General features: G+C 41.1%; 1 protein-coding gene across 2 annotated transcripts in view; it reads left to right on the forward strand.

The window, feature by feature from the left end:
- Nucleotides 1-24,192, forward strand: part of FAM168A (family with sequence similarity 168 member A) — a 214,654-nt gene that overhangs the window by 146,343 nt on the left and 44,119 nt on the right. For both annotated transcript variants that reach the window (XM_082411325.1, XM_082411326.1), the window contains exon 2: nt 1,884-1,971. In XM_082411325.1, coding sequence (XP_082267451.1) covers nt 1,902-1,971 — 70 coding nt within the window. In that variant the 5' untranslated portion in view covers nt 1,884-1,901. The remainder of the gene's footprint in view (nt 1-1,883; nt 1,972-24,192) is intronic.

A 24,192-nucleotide genomic window follows, 5' to 3' on the forward strand; every position in this document is an offset into this window, starting at 1 on the left:
TTTTAGCCTGTCCCTGAAACTACTAACAGTGTGTGGATTCTGTTGTAAAAGGCTGACCTTCCCGTGAAAGCCAGGAACCCTGTCTGCCTGTGAGCCACTCCCCAGAAGTGGCTGTCTTATTCTTATTCCAAATTCTGAACCCCTGGCAGATCTCATTTCTGCCAGTCATTAGTTGAGACTGGAATCCATGCTGTTGTGAAGTGCTACTCAGGCATGGTCTCCTGAGACTGTGGCCCTCATTTTGGAGCAGCAGGAGACCAGTTTCAAAACTGATGAGCTTCTTTGGTTATGAAAAGCAATTTCTAACTTTGTCCAATCAGCAGCGCTCCGTAGGAGAGTGCTCAGATGTTTACAGGGCCCGTTGTGCTGCTTAGCACAGTCTTCCTTACTCTGGCTTATTTAGCAGAGAACCGATCGGGTAGAAGAGAGATCCGAGGCAATCACCGTCATCATTTACATCTGCATGCCACTTTATAGTTTGCAGTATATTTTAACATCTGTGAACTCTCTTAATTTTCTTAGCACCTTGCCAGGAGAGTGCTTATATTTAGAGAGAGTGTACTTGGCTGTATTCTTGGACAACTCTGGTTGCGTGTTTTTTCCTTAAATTGTGCTGGAATGTGTATATCTCCTGTAACTTTTATTCTCAAATTGTTCTAGTTTCAGTTTGTCAACTGGTGGTAGTTTAATCTAGCCTCTTGCCCTGGGGTGATTTGGCAGGGCTGCGCATTGGGTACATTTCAAGTTCTATCCTCTGAATTTGACCAACATCATTTCCTTTTTTGCCTGTTTGACTGCCCCACCTTCCTCTCTTTGGGAACCCATCTTTCCTCCACCTCTCATTCCAGAACCCTGGACAGAGTAATTAATCTCAGAGCAATCGTCATCAAGCCAGCTGCCTGTCTTCAACATTTGACTTGTTTCCTATCCTGAGGTGCTATGGGAGAAGTTAATGACCTAAAAAATTGCCCATCTATCATGTGAGCCTAGTTAGGAGGGAATTGTTTGATTTTTATGAAGTGTAAATAATATATTTGGAGACATTTTCAAACATGTGTTGGCCTGTGTGTCAGAGTTGGTTCCCTAAACAAGGTGGGACAAATTGGCTGGGTAATAGAGCTTAATGACAGATTTTCCATTAATCAGAATGGAGGATGTGCTTCATTAAGATAATTAACAGATCACTTGTGCAGGTGATACTTATTGCACACAAATTTCCAAGTTTCTTTCCCTTGAATAAGCTTTGAAAGAGACCTTGGCTGTGTTTCCTTGCTTGCATTAAAATGATCAATGGCGGTAAATTCCCATTTTTTTCCCCAAACTGCTAGTAACTAGTATCCTGTCCTCTGTAAGTGCAAAAGGTGGGTGACAAACTTGCTGCTCTTCCAGTAGTCTGTGTGTTTATCACCAGGTACTCGGGCTCCCCTGGTGAAGAGTAGAATTGCATCCTTTCCCAGCTCCTAGGCTAGCATCCTTAGAATTAGAAAGGGCCTCAGAGAGCCTAAAGTAATTGATTTTACATCAGGACACTGAAGCCCAGAGAGGGGACGGGACTTGGCCAATGCCACACAGTACACTCATGGTAGAGGCATCTGTGGGATAGTGGGACTAGTACTGAACTGAGAATCAAAAGGCCAGGGTTGACATTAGGCAAATTGTGTCACCTCTTTGCCTCTCAGTATCTTCATGTGTACAGTGGGAAAAGTGTCTAGCATAGGGCCAAATACAAACAAATGCCTTTTTTGTAGTCCTCTTTTCTACTATACCGTGTTGCTTCTCTATGAGTGTAACCTGAAGATTATAGATGGGAAGTTGATGTCAGGGAGAATGAGCAATCATTAATCAACGCTGTTTTTTTTGTTTGTTTGTTTGTGTCTCCGTAGGATTCTCAGTTGTCCACAATGAACCCTGTTTATAGCCCCGTGCAGCCTGGGGCTCCTTATGGCAACCCTAAGAACATGGCCTACACAGGTGAGTGGTGTGGGAATGGCTCTCATTTTGAGAAGTGGTGGTTAAGGATGTTATCTCATAACATTGTGAATGACTTTTGGTATACTGCGCCTCCAAAAGCCCTAGTAAAGCTTGGGAACTTGTAGAAGGGAGACATGTCTGGGGTCTAGTGCAGATGAAAATGACATTCTTAAGATCATGGTCTATTGAATTGCCAACTAGGGGAAAGGAAGGGAGGTAACATTTATTTATTATTGAGTACCTACCATGGGCCTAGCCCTGCGCTGGGCACTTTTACATATCATGTTTAACTTTAATCTTAGAAGTAGTTGTACAGGGTGTGGTTTATTATCACCATTGCACAGATGAGAAACAACAGTTGCAGTAAGAGGCCACAAACAAAAATAGGTATTTGAACCCAGGTCTGCTGATTCTGAAGGCTGATCTTTTTCCTGACTGCATACCATGCTGTTTACTACTGCACTGCCTTTGTGTATGTTGTCCCTCTGTCTAGAATGCCACTGTCCCGACAACTTCACCTTATCCTTTAAGATCTCGGCTCTGAGCTCAGGCAGCACTTTTCCAGGGAGAATTCTCTCCGTTACTTGGCCTTGGGCAAGGTTTTTTTTTTAATTAATTAATTTATTAATTGATTGATTTTTGGCTGCGTTGGGTCTTCGTTGCTGCGTGCGGGCTTTCTCTAGGTGCGGCGAGCGGGCGCTACTCTTCGTTGCAGTGCGCAGGCTTCTCATTCGGTGGCTTCTCTTGTTGCGGAGCACAGGCTCTAGGCACGCGGGCTCAGTAGTTGTGGCTTGTGGGCTCTAGAGCGCAGGCTCAGTAGTTGTGGCGCATGGACTTAGTTGCTATGGGGCATGTGGGATCTTCCCGGACCAGGGCTCAATCCTGTCCCCTGCATTGACAGGCGGATTCTTAACCACTGCATTACCAGGGAAGTCCTTGGCCAAGCTTTTTAACCTTCCAGAGCCTCGGTGTTCTCATTATAAAATGAGGGCAATAGTATTACCCTGTTTCATGGGCTGCTGCAAGGATTAAATGAGCTAGTGTAAGGCACTCATCATATAATATATGGCATAAAGTAAGTACTTAATGGTTATTATTTACAAATAAATAAAGATGGGTAGGATGTATCATAATGGAAGGTAGTGAGAAAATGTATGTAAATTGTCTAGCATGGTGCTTAGCGTATCATGAGCCTTCAAAAATGTAATAAATATAAATCCAAGGTGAAGATAACAGTATGAATGAACACATGGAGGTAAGAAGGTATGGTCAGGGTACAGTCAGTACAGCTGGAGTAAAGAGTAGAAAAAGGGGAAAAATGGGAATTGGAGCTCAAAAAGTAGAGTAATAATGGTCTTGGTGGCAGGATTAGAGGTGGGAGGGTTGAGAGTTTCACCCTGGAAGAGAGCAGGGGGTGGAATGTACTGGTTCCTTTCTATAAATTTGCTCTTTACCATGTATGCTGAATAGCCTCCTAGACTGAGAATGGAGGGATCTCAGAGAACTTTTTGTCTGGTTGTTCCAAATTTTGTTCTGTAGGAACACTGGCTGGGGGGCAGGGGTGGGGGAGGTGTGTGGCTTCAAAACATCCTCAAATATTTGATTTGATTTTTGAAAAATATTTAGAACTATTTTTATAAAGCATGCATACACATAAGATGATCAGTGTGTTAGCTTAAGCTTCTAAGAATGTGTGTTTATTAAAAAAAAAAACTGCTAACATTTGCAGCTACTTATGCTTGTAAATCAGGATTTTCTCAATGCTATGCAACCCAAATAACATTCAGAAATATATTGGAGATTGAGCCTGATATGACTACGCTGTCATCACTGATTTTCAATTTCATATGTTTGTGTTTATCACAACAGCTTTATTGTCCTGATTTAACCCTAATAGTAAATATGTTCTCTTTGGACTTCTATTGTATGTTTATTCTAATACAATTAATTTTACTAACCAGGATCCATGGGCAGTATCCCATGCCCCACTAGCTCAGGGAGCCCGTTGCTTTTTCTCTTCCTGGTTCAGAGTATCCAGCAATCTAAGTTCCTTTGCCAGAGGGGACTGAGCTGCTTTGGCAGACAGAGCCCAGGGGAATCCTTCAGGTTTCCTGTGATTCTGGCTGCATTCATTCTTACTGAGTTGTTAAACCTGAGAAGAAACAGTTGCATTTATCTATTGATTTGCACAAAGAAGATTAGGCAGTATGATATATTGATAAATGTGTTTCAACTGAATGAACAACAGTCAAGTTCAAATCTCAGCTCTTTCAGATAATAGCTAGATGACTTTGGACAAGTTGCTTAACCTCCCTAAATTTAAATTTATTTTATAAATTGAGATAATATTATCTATTTCACAGGATAGTTGTAAGAATTAAATGAGATAATTAGTACTCCATAGGGAGAGAGGGAGGATTGTCTTTGTTTCTACTAATCACTGAAGATCATTATCAGCCTGGAACTATGGGGTTTTTTGGCTGAGTTGGGTCTTCGTTGCTACGCTCAGGCTTTCTCTAGTTGCGGCGAGCGGGAACTACTCTTCGTTGTGGTGCATGGGCTTCTCATTGCAGTGGCTTCTCTTGTTGTGGAGTATGGACTCTAGGTGCGCGGCCTTCAGTAGTTGCAGCATGTGGGCTCAGTAGTTGTGGCTCGCGGGCTTAGTTGCTCTGCTGCATGTGGGATCTTCCCAGACCAGGGATTGAACCTGTGTCCCCTGCATTGGCAGGCACATTTTTAACCACTGTGCCACCAGGGAAGTCCCTGGAACTATGTTTTAAGTTAATTTTTCTGCTGGGATTCTAAGACTACACAGATAGTATAAACTCCACATAAGTAGAATAAATTCAAACTTCACACAGGCCAAGGTTTCAAATTCTTCGGGAAACTTTCTTTTTTACCCGTAGCTTCCTGTTGTCTCTCTACTTTTCAGACAAATTTTTTTTCTTCTAAACTGACTTATGACTTCTCTAAATTCTCAGCTTTATGCAGGGGAATTTGAGTTCCAGCTCTTGGTTTCTCCAAGGCCCAGAGCCTCATCTCCCATCCCTGCCATAGCTATGAAAAGCAAGCCCTTTGATTGCCCAGACCAAAAAACCTTCCCAGAGCATCCCAATATCAGCTCACTGTGAGAGTTCCTGATTTTTCATTTCATTTTTTGACCCTGGAGATTTTTTTCTTTCCTAAAATCTCAAGTCTGCGTGTGTCTGTTATATAACATAAACTGTTTGTTTTACTTTTTATCCAGCTTTTCTAAGTGTTACGGAGTAGGCAGATTTTCAGGTTATCTTTTCCTCCACATTGCAAGAAATAAAGACCCAAGTGAGATAATCTGTAAACAAATGCCAAATACAATGCTTTAGAGTAAACATTTGTTATTATTGTTAGTAACAATAATGGTTATGTTAAAGAGTGTTAATTACCATTTGGCAAGCACATACTAGGTACTTTATATATATTAATTATAATCTTATTAATCATAAACCCCATAGTACTCTTCCTTTAGCAAAGTAACTGGTAGTTTAATTCAGGTTGTATTACTTGGCCAGTATATGTAGCTTCTGAAGGATGAGGAAAGATTTGAACTTGGATCTTTATGATATTAAAGTGATATGCTTTCTGTTATAGCAAGGTGATTTGTCTTAAAATATGTGCTTCTTTCACTGCTTCCAGTGATAAGCTAGGGGAGAGGGTTGTCTTTTCAGTTTCTAGGACTAGGGAGCCTCACCTTTGAGGAGCTAGGAGCCTGCTCCTGGCCGGCAATTTGGGGTAGACTGGGAAGGGGGCAGTAGAAGTGGAGGGTCAAGTCCATTGTGCTATCATCTGCTTCAGGGGTAATGGGGTGGTGGACACAGGGAATAGAGAAGTTGGGAAAATTCCTGATTTGAAATTCTCTCTGAAATGTAAGAGGGAAATAAAATACAGCTTTGCAGTTATAATTCTGACACTAATTCCAATGTGCGGGTTCTTTCCCCACACCAAGCTGTTCTTTGACACCAGCTGGGTGTCCTACAGTTCAACTCAATTCTGACACTGTCTACCTGGAGATAATGTCATTTCAGAGGTTGAGAGCTCTGCCCCGCAAAACTGTCCTCATTTCGGATGCCAATCACAAGTCCAGGTTGTGACCTGTGCTTCTGACTGATTGGCTATAAATCAGAGGTTCCCATAACCCCCCTCCTTGGGTTCAATTAATTTGCCAGAGCAGCTCACAGAACTTAGGAAGCCAGTTTCCTCACTAGATTATTGGTTTATTATAAAAGGATATAGCTCAGGAACAGGCAGATGGAAGAGATGCATAGGGCAATGTATGCAGAAAGGAATGTGGATCCTCTAGAGCAGGGGTCTCCAACCCCCGGGCCATGGACAACTACAGGTCCAGGCCTGTTAGGAACCAGGCTGCACAGCAGGAGGTGAGTTGCAGGCCAGCGAGCGAAAGCTTCATCTGTCGCTCCCCATAGCTCGCATTACCGCCTGAGCACCCCACCCCCCCGTCCGTGGAAAAATTGTCTTCCAGGAAACTTGTCCCTCATGCCAAAAAGGTTGGGGACTGCTGCTCTAGAGGGTGCCACTCTCCCAGCACCTCCACATGTTCACCAACCTAGAAGCTCTCTTCCTTCTTGGTGTTTATGTTGGCTTCAGTACATAGGTATGATTGGCCATTGCTGATTCATTCAACCTGCAGCCCCTCTCCTCTCCCCAGAGGTCAAGAGGAGGGGTGGGACTGAAAGTTTCAAATCTTCAATAACATGCTTGGTTTCCTTGGCAACTAGCCCCCATCCTTAGGTGCTTTCCAAAAGTTACCTTATTAACATAAACTCCGGTGTGGTTGAAAGGGGTTTGTCATGAATATCAAGACGTCCTTTGGGAATCCCCTGGCAGTCCAGTGGTTAGGACTCTGCACTTCCAATGCAGGGGCAGGGGTTTGATCCCCGGTCAGGCCATAGGATCCTGCATGCCATGCAGCGTGGACAAAAAACAACAACAAAAAGACATCTTTATTGCTGTTATCACTTAGGAAATTTCAAGGGTTTTTAGGAACCCTGTGCCAAGAACAGGGATGAAAACCAAATATATACTTATTATGTCACAATATCACAGCAATACAATGTATTCCAGTGAACAGCTGTCTTCTAGCCAATTGACAGTGTTCTCTCTCTCTCTCTCTCTGTCTCCCTCCTTTTAAAAGCTCTTTTACTGAGCACTTACTGTGTGCCAAAAATTGAGCTCAGTGTTTTACAGACTATTTTTATACTTGCAGTAATCCTATGAAGTGGTTGTAACTAGCTCCTTGAACACCTTGGAAAAGTGAATTTAGAGAATATAATCTGTTCATATACTTTCAAATACTGAACGTGTAGATAGTGTTGTAGACTGAATGTTTATGTCCCCCCAGATTCATGTGTTGAAGCTCTAACCCGCAATGTCATAGTATTTGGAGACGGGGCCTTTGGGAGATAATTAGGTTTAGATGAGATCATGAGGGTGGGGCCTTCATAGTGGGATTAGTATGCTTATAAGAAGAGGAAGAGGCACCACAGCTCTCTCTCTGCCGTGGGAGGACACAGCAAGAAGGCTGCCATCAGCAAACCAGGAAGAGAGAGCCCTCACTATAACTCAACCAGGCTGGCACCCGGATCGCATACTTCCAGCCTCCAGAATTGTGAGAAAGAAATTTCTGTTGTTTAAGCCACCCAGTCTATGGTATTTTGTTGTGGCAGCTCCAGCTGACAATAAAGATAGTAAGTACAGTGAACACTTGAATATGCGTCACATAGATTTACCATGACAATGGGCTTTTTACAGACTGGACATTTCTTTTTCTGAAAGGCTTCAGAAATGTTTCTCTGCTAGAAGTTTGAAATGAAGTCAAGACCAAAACATTCTCTATTTTTCTTTACTTTCTTTTTCTCTTCTTTTCTTAAAATATTCTAATAATGAGAGTGTCCAAGGATCACCAGAGGTCTGGTATATGTGCTGAAGAGAGGACAGGTTTTGGAACCTGTCAGATCTGGAGTAGAATCTAGGCTCTGCCACTGATTAGCTGCTTGAGCTTGAGTGAGTTATTTAACCTTTCTGAATCTCAGTTTCCTCAACTGTGAAATGGGATAATGATCTATACAGATGGTTGGTTCATGGGTCCCTGTTTATAAAGTCTCTGGCAGCAGGCTCATAGTTGACACTCAGTTAATGGTTATCACAATGCACAGCAATGAGTATACCTCTGTAGGGAAAAGAGTATGGGATATGGAGTTAGTGACCTAGATTACAGACCTGATTCTGCCCCTTAAAAACTATGTGACATCAGATAAATTATTAAACTTTCTGGGCCTTGGTATACCCTTTGCAAAAAGAAAAAGGACTAGGAATGCCTTCTTTACAAGACAGCTGAGAGTAATAAATGTAACAGGGCCAACCATTGACTTGTAGTGAAGTTTCAAAAACCCAATTAGAAAAGAATTCTGAAATGTGAGAACAGATGGACCCCCTTACACTAACCCATCATTTTATAGGTGAGAAGATGGAGAAGTGTTTGAGGAAAGTGTTGGAGCTAGGTCTTGTACCGAGGTCTTCCCATTCTGGGTCGGTATATTCATTGTCTCTCTACCACAAAATAACAACCAAGGTTTTATCCTTGAAAACCTTGCTTGTCAACATCCTGTCCTGGCCACTTCCCAATCTTCTGCTGGCCCAGACCAGCTCACATGCTCTCCCCACTCCTGTTTTGAGCCCTAAATGCATTTCCTGGCTTCAGCATGCAGCAAACATGTTAAATACTTCATATACCCCCCACAAAAGACATGACCCTCAAGGTTGCAAAGCTAGGAAATCGATCTGTTCAAATACTTCACTAGCGTTTTTCACCAGTTTGTTTTCCCTTAGAATGCTTTCTTTACTTAAAAAAATAAAGTCAATTTAAGAAGCAGATTTGGGGACTTCCCTGGTGGCACAGTGGTTAAGAATCCGCCTGCCAATGCAGGGGACACAGGTTTCATCCCTGGCCCAGGAAGATGCCACGTGCTGCGGAGCAGCTAAGCCCGTGCGCCACAACTACTGAGCCTGCTCTCTAGAGCCTGCGAGCCACAACTGCTGAGCCCACACACCACAACTACTGAAGCCCATGTGCTCTAGGGCCCACATGCCGCAACTACTGAGCCCGTGTGCCGCAACTACTGAGCCCATGTGCCGTAACTACCGAAGCCCGTGCGCCACAACAAGAGAAGCCACCACAATGAGAAGCCCATGCACCACAACAAAGAGTAGCCCCCACTTGCCACAACTAGAGAAAGCCCTCGCGCAGCAACGAAGACCCAATGCAGCCAAAAATAAATTAAAAAAAAAAAGTTAAAAAAAAGCAGATTTGTATTTGACACGGCAGTTTATCAGCTAGAGGACCTTAATAATTAAGCTGACAGCCTGCAAGTACAATGAATAATCTGATATATCAGTAAGTTTTAAAAAAAAAATCTCTGCAGTGACCCAGGCCCTGTACCTTTCACCCTTCTCTGTTAAGGAACACCTGGTGGAGGTTTTAAGACTAACTGACATTTGTACTTTGTTCTTAGCAAAGAACTTTTGTGGGTTTTTTCCCTATTTATTTCTTATAACAAGTCTGGGGAGATAGCCCTTATTTTCCAGATAAAATGACTGGGGGTGAGCTTTCCCAAGGTTATGCTACTACTGAGCCCATGTGCCACAACTGCTGAAGCCCACGTGCCTAGAGCCCGTGCTCCGCAACAAGAGAAGCCACCGCAATGAGAAACCTGCCAACCGCAATGAAGAGTAGCCCCCGCTCACTGCAACTAGAGAAAGCCCACACGCAGCGACGAAGACCCAATGCAGCCAAAAAAAAAAAAAAAAAAGTACTAAATAGTCAAGTTTTCCCTTTCAAAATAAATAAATAAATAAATAAATAAATAAATACCTTTATGTTTCTCAGATTAGATCTTTCTTCCCCATCCTTCCCACCCTTTATCATTCAGGCCATTATTACTCTTTCTTGGATTATTTACACTGCCCCCTAACTGGTCCTTCTGACTCCTATCACATACCTTCTCCCCAGTGCATTCTTTACAAATCAACTAAAATCATTTTTCTAACCTGAAAATTTGACCACATCACTCAAGTGCTTAAAAGCCTTTAATGATTCTTCACTGTCCTTTGGATAAAGTCGAAACTTCTTAGCTTGCAATAGGAGATTTTTATGACCTGACCATTCAGATCTCTGCAGCCCGTCTTCTGCTCATCTTATCTATCTATATTCTCAGTCCAGATGGTGGCTGTCATTATGTTTTCATTTAGAGCTATAATTTCATTAGAGGTCCTCAAGTACAATCTTATTCTCAGATGAGGAATCTGAGGTCTTACAAGTGCCTAAGGAAAGAACTTATTACAGTTCACAGTGAATTCAGTATCTGATTTACTAGTACCCAGCTTGCCCCTGGCATACCATGAATATTGTCTAAATATTTTTTAGGTAAATAGATGGATGGACAAATATCAAAGTTGTAAGTAGAAACCAAAACTTTGGCAGCCAATCTAGTTCTCTTTCTACTTACTTTATGCTGCTTCTTTATTTCCAAGAATGAATATGTATATATAAACATCTGGTATGTAGTTAGGCTCTCATTAGGTACTAAAACATTAGTAGCCATTGTTTTATTAGTCATCATTATATCCCCAGAGCCTAGCACAAAGATGGGTACAGAGTAGATTCTCGGTAAATTTCAAAGGGAGAAATGAAGGAGAAGAGAAAGAAAGGAAGGAAGGAAAGGAGAGAGGGAGGGAGGGAGAGAGAAGAGGAGGGGAGGGGACGGGGTCACATCAGAGAATTATAAGATGGGGTTGAGGGAAAGACTCATTTGATCTGGCTGCCCTTTCTAATGAGTAGCCCTCTGCCATGGCAGGAAGAGTCTGGGACAGGTTGCCAGTGCGGGAGAGATTGTTCTTGCTTTGTGGGTGAATGAACTGAGAGGCTCAGAGAATTTAATTTGGATGATCTGTTGTGACTGGTCAACCCTTTGGATGGACCAGATGGAACAGGGGGATTTTTCTCCTTATAAGTTATGAAGAGACAACAGAGATCCTCAGAGAAAACAAAAGGGATCTTCTCCCCTTGCCTACTTGGTTTATAGCAAATTTTCTTTTTTAGGACAATGATAGTTGAAGTCTAACAATTCCTTCGAGCTTCTTAGAAAGGAAGAGGTATCCTCAAACCTCCTACATTACCTATGTAGTCAGCTTTGGACTGGCTTACTTTGGGTCTCAGCTTCTTTGCTAACAAAGCCAGATTTGACTTCTAAAAACAAAATTAACTTTCAGTTACAAGTTAAATAAGTACTAGGGATGTAATGTACAACATGATAAATATAATTAACACTGCTGTATTTTATATATGAAATTTATTAAGAGAAAATCCTGTGTTCTCATCACAAATAAAAAATACTTTTTTCTATTTCTTTAATTTTGTATCTATATGAGATTATGGATGTTCACTAAACTTATCATGATAACCATTTCATGATGTATGTAAGTCAAATCATTATGCTGTACACCTTAAACTTATACAGTGCTGTATGTCAATTATATCTCAATAAAACCGGAAGAAAAAAATTTGACTCGCCTATACCAAATTTTCTCTGAAGCTTTAGAAAACAAGGGTCCGCAGAACCCCATGTAATAATAGATAAGAAGTAAAATACTTTATAACTTTACCATTTGTAATTTCATTGAATCCTTATAACAGTTGTATGAGGTAGAAATTTTTATTAAAATACTCATTTTACAGATGAAGAAAGACTAAGAAAGGTCAAAAGTGTGTACAAGTTTTTACTGCTTGTAAGTGGCAAAGCCAAGACTAGAGCTTAGGTTTACTGGAATCTAAATCCGATTCCAGTGTACTTCCCACTACACCAGGCTGTCAGGCAAGGCCTCTCTGGGTTTTAAAGGGAACACAAGCAGTGTGTCTGCCTCTGATACATTATGTGTGATGTCAGTACAGAAAGCAAATGGGTTAAATCTTGTCTGGGCAAGAATCAGGCACATTAAACTGATTTGCTCTTTGCTTGTGACTGATTTACTTGCCTGGATCACAAAATGATTTCCCACTTTGGTAGGAAAGAAAGCAGTGTTTTCCCCCAAAGAAAGAAGTGTTGGCATTGGGTTATTATGCCCCTGCTCCTCTTGGTTCCTGTTCTCTGAAGAAGTTGTTCATTAATTTCATGTCTTTCTAGACTGTGAGCTCCTTAAGTATAAAAGTCAAGAACCTCCTGTGCCTGGAAGAGAGCAGGCAGTTAGTTACTCATTAAATATTCATTGAATTAAGTTATTATCATTATATTTATATTAATTATAAATTACTGTTGCTGTAGGTAATTATTTTATAGTAATAACTACCATTAATGACTGTCAAATGGAGTGCCAGGCACTTTATAAACATTGTTGTGAATTCTCATGATAACTGTCAAAGGAAGAGCTATTACATATGAGGGAATAAGGTTCAACTATGTTAAGTAACTTTCCCAAGGTCTTATAGCTTGTGTTACCTTAAGTGGAAAATAAGTATATGTAAAAAAATTTTTTTTACTTTATTTATTGTGGTAAAATATACATAAAATTTACCATTTTAACCATTTTTAAGTGTATAATTTAGTGGCATTAAGTACACCACAATGTTGTATAAACATACTCATTATTTCCAGAACTTTTTCATCACCCCAAACAGAAATTCTGTATCCATGAAATAATAATTCTCCATTTCCCCTCCGTCCAGCCCCTGGTAACCTCTAATCTACTTTCTGCCTCTATGAATTTGCCTACTTTAGATATCTCACATGAGTGGAATCATACAATTTGCCTTTTATTTGGCTTATTTCACTTAGCATAATGTTTTCAGGTTTCATCCATGTTGTAGCATATATAAAAATTCATTCCTTTTTATGGCTGGTTAATATTCCATTTATGCCACATTTTGTTTATCCATTCAACATTTGTCTCCTTAAATCCCCTAGAATAAACTTTAGCCCTTTGAGGTTGAACCGTGGCTGTTAGCCTCTGTGCTGGTCCCTCAGCCAGCAAAAGCAGCAATCAGCAATCAAACACATAAACAAACCCAGTATTTAGAGGACAAGGTCATTATGGCCAGCTCTAGCTCCAGCAGGCCATGCCAGCAACTCAGGCCTTCACCCTGACTGCTGCCTGCCTGTGGGAAGGGGCATGGTAGCTGCTGGGCAAAAGACTGAAATTCACTGAGATTTACCAGCCTCTACATCAAGCTCCCTTTGGATGCTGCATGTTTTTTGACTAGACTCCTGTTCTGAAATAGTTACTTCAGACAGTTTCTGCCAGTTCGGGTTTGGTGGAGAGACGGATTTTTGGAGCTTCCTATTCTGACATCTTCCAGGACATCACTCCCAGTATAGGTATCCTAAAAACAAACAAACAAACAAAAATGGTGTCATATAAAATAAAGGTTTGTTACCATTGCATAAAAGAAAATATAAGGCAAGGATTTTTTTTTCTTTTCCAGGTAAGGTTTTAATACATCCAATATTTTTTGCAAATAAAGAATAGCTATCATCCTGCTTGATGGTAGGAAACATGTGCTTTCCATGTATTTCTTCACAGTGACAGACAGATTTTCAGAATTAGCTGAAGTAACAACAGTGTATTCAGTCATTGGCATATTTCTATTAAATGATGGAAATACTGTCCTATAGCTCACTTTGTTTCCTGTCTTCTACCCTGGTGAAAAAAAATCTTTATTCATTAGCATGCTGAGAGCTTTGAATCAAGATTTAGGTGCTTTTATGCCTGAAGAGATTTCATTTAAGGTTTTTTGCTTTAAGGTATTTCAGACTTGCTTTGCCACCCTCCAGGGTGCTAGCCCTCATGTCTTTCCTCTGGAAATACTTTCTTGGATAGGCAGCAGGTTTGCTGAACAGAGCACTGGGGAACACCAGGTTCCAACCCTGAATCTAATAATATTAGTTCTATAGTGACTATTCATTGAGTAAGAAGTTATACCAGATATGAGCTGGGTGCTTTATATAGTTCATCTCAGTTAATCTTCCTAACATTCCACAAGATAGATGCTATTATTCAGTTTTATAGATGAAAAAACTGATGCAGGGAGGTTAAATGCCTTTTCCAAGGTCAAAGAGGATTTCAGTACAGTTTTGCTGGGCTCCAAAGACTCTACTCTGATTTCTATCCCATTCTGAATGAGGGGAAGGCCTAGAACTTAAAGGTTCCTTTATTTTGGCTCAGCTTGCTCATTCAAAAAATGAGGAGGTTAGGGATATATTATACAACACGGGGAATATAACCAATATTTTATAATAACTATAAATGGACTATAACCTTTAAAAATTATGACTCACTATATTGTACACTTGTAACATATAATATTGTACACCAACTATACTTCAATAAAAGAATAATAAATAAATTTTTTAAAAATGAGGAGGTTGCTCCTCAAGATGCCTTAGGAGCTATTAAAGGGCGGGGTTAAGCAACATAGGTGCTCCCTTCCCCTCCAGTAGATGTCTGCTCAGGCCGATTTTATATGTAAACTTCCAGGTGAGATTTTGTTTGACAAGAGGGTTCTCTTGCCACAGGAAGGGGGAGCTAAATGAACTGGTCAGGATGAGCTCTCACCTTCCAGTTTCTTATATCCTCTGTTCTTCAAATTGTAAGATTATCAATTTTGTGAAGACACATACATGCAATGACTCTGTGTCCTTTGTGTATGTTGCCTCTCCGTGGACTCGCTACCTTAATCAGCACAGATCTGTAAGAAGGGGAAAGACACAGACATGTAAGGAGACAGTTACAGTACAGTGAGACATGCTGTCTCAGAGGGATGTGCCACTATATTCCAAGAGCCTAACATAATAAATAGATGTACAAATTGCTGTGGAAACAAAGTGGGCGTAGGGGAGGGGCCATAACTCTGTCAGAGGTTGTTATCAGGAAAGGGTTCTGAGAAGTCAAGCATGGAACTAGGTCTTGAAGCATGAGGTGGAGTTCTCAGTTCCAGGTCTGGTTCTGCTCCTAATAACTGCAAGACACTGGGCAAGTCTTGCCTTCACTTCCCATCCAGGCTATGAGGGACTTAACGTGAGTTATTTAGCAATTTCCCTTCCAGCTCTAACATTCTGGGCATTAATCTATACATTTTCATTAGATTTCTTTCATTATAAAACTACTGGCTAACTCATTCCCTTAATCTATTTCTTTTGCCTCTTCTTGAACACAATTTTCTGTGCCCCTTCTTGGAACCCCTGGTATTGATGAAAAGTTCAGAAACAAGGAAGGTGAGGTGAACTCAGTACCCTTACTCAGAACCCTCTCCTACAGTGACAGTAGCTTCTGTCAGCCCAGGTCTTCTTGCCCTAGGGCTCCTGATATTCTTGGGCAAGATCAATAGGAAACCATGGAAAACCTTTTCACAAGGATCCTCCTATGAAAAGTTAGGGATAAGCCATAGCCACCTCGAGTGAGTGTGTTCCCTTTTCCTGGTAAATAAACTCATGCAATTTAATTTAATTTTCTATCAGTTATGATTCTTAGTTAATGGAAATATAATTTAGTACTTATACTGAATTATACTTAACCCTGAATGGTATTTAGTATAGTATTTATCTTAAATTATAATTAACCCTGAATACAACTGAAAATGGGTGGACTTTGATAAAGGACTGGAAGAACTTTTTCCTATGCTGTATAGATTCTCATTGGAATGATTTCTGTTGCTTAATATAGTGGGGAGAGTCCCTGTTTGAAGTCAGAAGGCTTGAATTTGAATCCTGGCTCTGTCTGTAACTAAAAACTGCAACTCATTTTACTTCGAGGGCCTCAGTTTCCTCCTCTGTAAAGTAGGAAAAATAACGCCTACCTTATCTGTCACTTGTTTGTGAGACTTTAAGGAGATAATTGATCTCTAAGAACTTTTCAAATGAGGAGACAGCTAGTCAGGAGTGGAGCTGGGTCAGTGAGTGCACTGACTGTTCTTATCCTGGAGGTTAACTGCTTGGGCAGGCTGAGGCCTCAGGAGAGGTCAGGAGATTGATGAGATTAGCAACTTTACTAGTGCTGAAACATTCTTTTGTGTGTGTTTTGAAGATAGCTTCCTGGCATTTGGGGGCACAATTGGCCTAATTCCCAGACTTGTACTTCTCAAATAATCATAAGGTTTGGGGGTAGGAATGGAGGAAGTCCAGAGCTTAGGAAAAAAGATACCTGGGTAGAGATGACACCCTCTTATGCCTCAAACACTATAGAGCTAAGTTGTTTCTCCTGTGGGTGGGTTAGTAATAACAGCTATCTCTTATTAACAGTAATGGTTGCTGTTTGTTGCACAGCCATTATCCGCCACGCACAGTGTTTGGAAACTTTCCTAATGTACCTGACATCAGAGGAGAGCAAATTCAGCCTGGAGATAACCCAGAGCAGGTACTCCAAGGTTAAACTTTATTTGAAGTCTGTTTGAAGTTTATCTTCAAAATTCATATGAATTTTACCTTGTCACCTTTATATAGTCATACTTGTTTTCTTTAAAATAAATACTTTAAATTGTTTGGTATTTTTTTTGTATTTGGTAAAATTAACATTCCAAGAAAGTGCATCCGATTTATTCAGTGCTTTCATGTACCCTCTAGCGTATTGTTGAGTACCCACAGGGGCTCCTTTATCCAGTTTGAGAACTATGTCATTATTTTACTTAATCCTTATTATCTAAGTTTTAATAGATGTAGATACAAGTCAAGAAAGATGGAAAGACTTGTCCCTGTCACAGAGCCATAAAGTGGTAGAGCCAGAATCAAGTCTAAGTTTGGATGCTCCATGCTCTTAACCACTGAGCTATATTATTTACTGCCTTATACTTGTTTATATTTCTGTAACACTCATTGCTCTTGCAGTCAATCACTCTGTCCTCAGTGTTTAACACAGTGCCTAACCAAGTAAACTCTCAGTGAATACTGATTGATTGAATGAATAAATGACTAAAATGACTAATCAAGTCCCAATATGAAACCTATTCAGAGATCCATAAGTCTCTGGCAGATTGACCTCAGAGTTTGGAATAAGTGTTTTTGTTCTGAGACTCTCTTCTAAAGCAGTGATTCACAGTTAACGCTAAGCCAATGCTTCTACACAGAAAATAATATTTGTAGAGAATGCTAGATAAACAAGATTGCCCAGGAGCTCCTTCCCAGACATTCCTACAGAGCTTAAGGAATTGGTACCTCAGTTCACCTGTATCTCACTGACAGCTCCTAAGCCACCATGAAGGATATCTCAGAATTATGTGGTTTTTTTGTTTGTTTCCTTATCTCCCCCTGCCCCCATACACACTCTCTCTCTCTCTCTCTCTCTCTCTCTCTCTCTCTCACACACACACACACACACACACACACACACACACACAGAGTCTCTCTCTTCTTCTATGTACCCATCCACCCCTGATCATTACTATCAAGCACAGGTGTGTTACGGACAAAGCTTGAGAGTCATTGTCTTAAAATTATTGTTGTTGTCTTAATAGCAGCTGGTAGTGAGTAGTCTGTGCATATTTTGGGAGATTGGTGAACCTCCACTGCTGACTTATCCTTTCTTCCAGAGTGTATTGCTTGGAGCTCCTAGAGGAATTTCTCTTCTAAAAACCCACAGGCATTGCCCAGTGTTCTGAAGCATTTGGAATCTGGTCCTTAGTTAAAGAGAAACCTGTAGAAGCCTGTTAGTATTTGCTTTTAGGGGGATTTAGGGGTGGGGTGGGGTGGGGTGGGGAGGATTGTTTTATTTTTGCTTAAAAGAAGTGGGGAGCTATAAGCAAGATGAATATCCTGATACAGTGAATCTCTTCTTAGGCTTGGAGAGACTTTTCCAACATCTGAAGGTGGCCAATTGTGAGTTTCCAAAGTCTCTATGACTGATTGATTTATACCTTATAGCAGTGGCTTCTAAGGGTAGTCCCCAGGCCTAGGAATTTGTTAGAAATGCAAATTCTTGGGCCCTACCCCAGATCTACTGAATTACAAACTCCAGAGGTGGTTCCCCAGCAATCTGTGTTTTCACAAGCTCCCCAGGTGATTCTGATGCTCATATCTTCCATTTAATAAATGTTCAATAAATAGGGTTTTTCTTCTTTCCCAATTCAGTGAGCTTGTTTAGGAATCTTGCCATCATAAATGTCATAATTCCTCTGAGAAATACCTTTTGGATTCAGAACGGCTTTAGAAACAGAGGCCATGTGTTAGCTTGGAGACGTGTCAGCTGTGACAGAGGAGTGGCTGGCCCCTTCTCAGACAGATTGGGAGGTCTGTGACCAGGCAGTTCTAAACCCTGGACAGAGGAGTAGAAGCTACAGTTTTTAGGAAGATAGCCAACAATCCTACCTTTTTCCCTCTACATCTTAGGAAAACTAAATAATTGGCCCAAAAAATTGGCTTTAAAAGGACTCATGTTGGGTAAGGTCAAAAGTGTGATTGCTTGAAAATTGCTTAGTTGTTGGGGAAGGTACTTGAATTTAAGGGTCTAAATCAGATTTTTGCCAGTACTGCTCTCAGCAGGAAAAGAGACAGAAAAATCAGTAGTCCTTGGTCTTGTTTAAGCTACAGAACCACACTTCTTGTTACCTCCAAAGGCCTCTGACTGCCAGAGAGAGAAGCTTGAGCCATCACTGTCACGACAAGTGCTGCTACGATTGTAAGTTTATGCTGAGTTCCTTGAACTCTTTCGTCTTATGTCTGCATGGCGGGAGGACTGGAATCTTTGTGGTACCATGAGATAGGCAGGGGTGAGCAGCCAAGACCTGACTCCAGACCTTCCTTCCCTTTTCCCTCCTTAGGGTGGCCCCTGAGCTGGGAGAACTGAATTCAGAAGTGCAGACAAGAGGGCTGGGCAGTGTCCGATAGGGTTGGCGTGTTCCTGAGCAGCTCCGTTGTGATTTAGGTTACTGACAATCCTGAGTTTCCAGAGGAACATGGAGCCTTGAGGAGGAAGGCTGAGTGATTGATATTATTATAATCATTTTCATCATTTGAGTACCCATTCCCTACCAAGTCCAGTGCTGGGTGTTTCTCATATAGCTTAGCGGTTAAGACTGCTTAATTTTGAATCTTATTAGCTGTATCATTTGATTACTCTGTATCAATTATAAATGCCTGAAGATGCTACTGGAAGGCTTGACTAATGGTAGTTTAAACAAATAGGAGGTGTATTTTTCTCATATAAAAAAGAAGTCTGGAGGTCAGTGGCAGGTGGCATTGATTTATTAGGTCTGTGATTTCAAGACCAGTATCCCCTGACTCTTTTGGCTTTTCCTCCTTGATCTAAGATGACTGCTACAGCTGTAGGCATCACGTCTGTGATCAAGAAAGGAAAAAGGGTGTGTGGGGGAACATCGGTAATATTTGTCCTTTTACTAGGAAAGCAAAGACTTTCCCAAAATTCCCCCAGGAGATTTCTTTGTATATTTCATTGGTCAGAACTGGGCCACCTGGCTAGTCCTAAGTACTAGGAGGGCTGAGAAAGCAAGTATTTAACTTTTCCAGCCTCAGCAGCGCAGAGGGGGATGGAAATGAGCATTGGGTTAGGCAGTCCATGGTCTACCAAAATGACCTGGGTGAGTAAATTAGCTTCTCTAGTTGATTCCTCATCTATAAAATGAAGATAATAGTAGAACCTACCTCATGAACGGGTTGTGAGGATTAAATGAGATCAATGTAAAGTACTTAGCATAATACTTGATGCATAATAAGTAGTAATATTGTCTTTATTGCTAGCATTATCATCTCAACTCTGCAAAGTTATTATTATTATTCCATTTTACATAAGAGGAAGCCAAAGCTCAGTGAGTGGAGATAAAAGTTTGCCTGAATTCACATACTCTGAAATGGCAAAACTGAGCTTAGAGCCCATATCTGAACCTAAAGTCCATTCTCCTTTTTCTGCAGTGGGAGTTGAGTCAGCAGAGAAATGGTGGTTAGCTGGTGAGTCTGTGTTGGCCAGACCCATGGCATCAGCCGTAGGCTGGGTGATTAGGCAGGGAAGGAGACTGAAAAGAGTAGGTCTGGACAGTGAGAGTACAAGCAGAAGCCCTGGCCAGGACATATAAGGACAAAGAGGAACATGACTGAAGGGGTGGGTCATCACTGGACTGATACTAGGATCCACCATATTGAGGATGAGTGCTTGGGAAAAATGGAAATATAATTTGATAAAAACTGTAAGAATAGCCTGTTATAAGAGTAGCCAGAAGGGACCCCCTAATCAGGCCTGGAGAGAGTAAGGTCAAGGGCAACTTTCTGAAGAAGGGAATGAGTGAAGGGCAAGGGAAGAACAATCCAAGCATTAGGGATAGCCTGAACAGTGACATGGAAACAGAACAGTTGAATGGAGTATGCTAGAATAGCTGTGTGTTTGGTATTGGTGTAGTGTAAAGTGCCAGGCCAGGATTGGCAAAAGAGGAAATAATAGGACATCCAGATGGATGGGAGCCAGACACAGAGGGTCCTTATGCCGTGCTAAGAAATTTGGAACTTACTCCTTGGCAATAATCTTTATCCTTGTTTGGATACTTGTTTGGCACTTTATCCTTGGCCACCAGAGTGGCAATTTTGAAAGGTCTCTCTGGATGGAGGAGGATGGATTGGAGAGAGAGAAAAAGGAGGTCAGAAGATAAGTTAGGAGGTCCTTAAAATAATTCAGTCAAGAGATGTGAACAAGGAGTGGTATTTGGGATGGAGAGGAGAGAACATCCTTGAGACATTTTTAGAGAGAACAGTGTCTGACATTCAGTAGACATTCAGTATTTGTGGAATATGAATGAGTAAGTTAGGACTGCATGTTGGATTTGGGGAGTAAGGGAGAAGGAGGAATCTGAACTTATGTCAGGCTTCCTCTGGCTTACATGACAGGTTGCATGGTTATGCCTTTTTCACTGAGTTCTTGGGAGTACTGAGGCCAGTGTGTGTCAGGGAGCTTTCCTTTTAGATGTTTCTCAGATAATTTTCTCATAACACTTGAGGAATCCACTTTTTTTTTTAGTGCTAGGATTTCTAAATTTAATACAGCTTGGCGATTATGTGGCGATATAATGCTATTCCCATTTTACAGATTTGGAAACTGAGGTGCAGAGTACTTAATTAACTTGCCTGGGATCATTCAGCTACTCAGAGTTAGGAGATGTTCTTTCCTCTACAGCATGTAAGGCTCTTGAACTTCCCGTTGTAATTTCAACTGATTATAGGCCGTAATAAAATAACTTGGACTTCCCTGGTGGTGCAGTAGTTAAGAATCCGCCTGCCAGTGCAGAGGACACGGGTTTGAGCCCTGGTCCGGGAAGATCCCACATGCCGTGGAGCAACTAAGACTGTGCACCACAACTACTGAGACTGCGCTCTAGAGCCCACGAGCCACAACTACTGAGCCACGTGCCGCAACTACTGAAGCCCGCATGCCTAGAGCCCGTGCTCCGCAACAAGAGAAACCACTGCAATGAGAAGCCCGTGCACACAACGAAGAATAGCCTCCACTCGCCGCAACTAGAGAAAGCCCACGCACAGCAATGAAGACCCAGTGCAGCCAAAAATAAATAAATAAAAATAAAACAAGCCATAGCATTTTAAAAGATTAGATTGATCTAGTTACTCAGCTGTTACAATGAGGCCATGAGTTAATCGTAATTCAGTGCACCTTCTAATTCAGTCCAATAGACTGTACAGTATCATTTGCATTATAAAAAGAAAGTTCTACTGATGCCTCCTTAGTGTTAAGAGGAAAAAATAAAATAACTCATAGAAAGAGTCCACCTTATTCTTCTTTATCAGATCTGGTTTCAGTCTTCACTGTCACTAACATTACCATGAGCAAATCAGTTATTTTTGTAGAACCTCAGTTTTCTCACCTGTAAAAATATGGAAGATGTTCATTTAATAGTTGCTGTTATTATTATTTTGCATATGCAATAAGAGATTCAGAATTTGATAAGGATTATAAGGGTCTTGCCCAGGTCACATAGTAACTTAGTGGCAGCTCTAAACAAAAAATGTGTTGAGAGGACTTCCCTGGTGGCGCAGTGGTTAAGAATCTGCCTACCGATGCAGGGGACATGGGTTCAAGGCCTGGTCCAGGAAGACCCCACATGCTGCGGAGCAACTAAGCCCATGTGCCACACTGCTGAGCCTGTGCTCTAGAGCTCCCGAGCCACAACTACCAAGCCCGCGTGCTGCAGCTACTGAAAGCCCGCGCGCCTAGAGCCTGTGCTCCTCAACAAGAGAAGCCACTGCAGTGAGAAGCCCGCGCACCGCAACGAAGAGTAGCTCCCACTCGCTGCAACTAGAGAAAGCCCGTGCGCAGCAACGAAGACCCACTGCAGTCAAAAAAAAATGTGTTGAAATGGAAGCATTCTCTGGGGCTCTTTGACCTAAGACATGTTCTATATTTTAGTTTATTTGAAAACCCAATCCTGATCCAGAGACAATACACTATTAACACTTTGGTATCTGTTTTTTTCTAGATCCTTTAAAATGAGATTATATGCTATGTGCTGTCCTCTAACGCTTCAATTTGTTTAAGGAATTATGAGTTGTGTCATTTAGATTTGTTTCAGATAATGCCCTGTTAGTAGACATTGAGGTTGCTTTAACATTCACTATTAACGAGTAGCACAAAACAAAAATAATAGACTGAAAATGATTGAGAAATAAAAATGCAAAAGTGTGGGACACTGATATTTACACATTTTTGAAAGGACAAAAAATGCTTTTAAATGCACAAAAGGTTGTAAATACACATTATACACACAACAGTACACAAAAAATTACCTGTATTCAAAGTATAATGACTGGTTCGATGTTTCTACAAAAAGCCACACTGACTAGGAGATTGCTTTTGTCCAGCCTCTGCTTGGCCAAATAGCAATAGGTTTAATCACCTGGAGCCATGTAAGGAGAAGGGAAAAGCAGGAGTAAGGGATATGATTAAAGATTTAAAATTAAGATTTAAGATTCTCATTTAATAATCTTAAAATCCACGGGCAAACACAACCATTTCCAAAAGAGAACTTTTAATGAAAGGGGTAGGGGTGGGGGACTAACATTTATTAAAACACTTACTACTCTGTGCCAAGTTTTTATGCTAGGTATTTTGCATGCTACCTCCTTTAATTTTCTAATCTATAGTATAGGATATTCCTGTGCTCCTGAGGCTCAGGTAAAGGGACTTGCCTAAGATTTCACATCTGGTATGTTGTACATCTGACTTTTGAATCCACACTTGCCTCCTTCAGAACCCCTGTTCTCCCTACTGAACTATGATGGCTCCCATAGGATGGCCAGAGCAGGAAACTCCTCCTCCTGACTGTCAGTAGGAATATTTAGATGGCTGTCTACAAAGCAAGTTCATGACTGCCCTGCTTTCTTCCCTAGCCAGCCTATGTGCAGACACAGGAGAAGGAAAAAGAGGCACTGGTCCCGACATAGAGTAGGTACTCAGAAAATATATGTCAAACAAGTAAATTAATTATTGTGTCTATTTTTTAAAAATACATCAAAACTGAGGCTCTGAGAGTTGAAGAAATTTGCCCAAAGTCACAGAGCTAAGAAGTAAAAGAGCTGGGATTTGAATCTAGGTCTGCCTGTAAATGAAGCTCCTGCTGTTTCTATAACACTGTACAGTTTGTCTCAGTTTGACACCTGCTCTAAATGTCGACAACAGTGTTACTTGTTTGAATCAACAGTAGGGGAAGGTACATGGCCTGAGCAAAAGTAACACTCTACTTAAAGTCTCTCTTGTAACTAACTTGGAGTTGCAGCAGCCTCTCCAATCCGGAAGCCAGACCGGATTGGAGGGAGAGGGAGCCAGTTAGATGCTAAAATTCTTTTTGTCCTTCTTCCCCGTTCTATAGCACTTTGTATTTCCCTCTTTGACAGCCTTTGTTCCGGATGCCTAATACCAGGGTTACTTATGTGTTTGTTTGTCTTTCCCATTAGATGGTGAATTTATAGAGAGCAAAGATTATGTGTTTTCATTTTGCATTTATTATAGCACCTAGAACATATTAAGTGTTCAAGTAAATATTTATTTAATTGAATTGACCACCATTTGTGTATTAGCTCACTTTTGAAGACAGTCACTCAGGTATTAATTTTTAATATATACACAGTTCTAGAAAGGTTGAATTTCTGGCCTTCCAGCCCACAATTAATTCTAGCACTG

Source organism: Balaenoptera physalus (genome assembly GCF_965194825.1).
Source record: "Balaenoptera physalus genome assembly, chromosome: 10".
In the NCBI taxonomy this organism is placed as follows: Eukaryota; Metazoa; Chordata; class Mammalia; order Artiodactyla; family Balaenopteridae; genus Balaenoptera; species Balaenoptera physalus.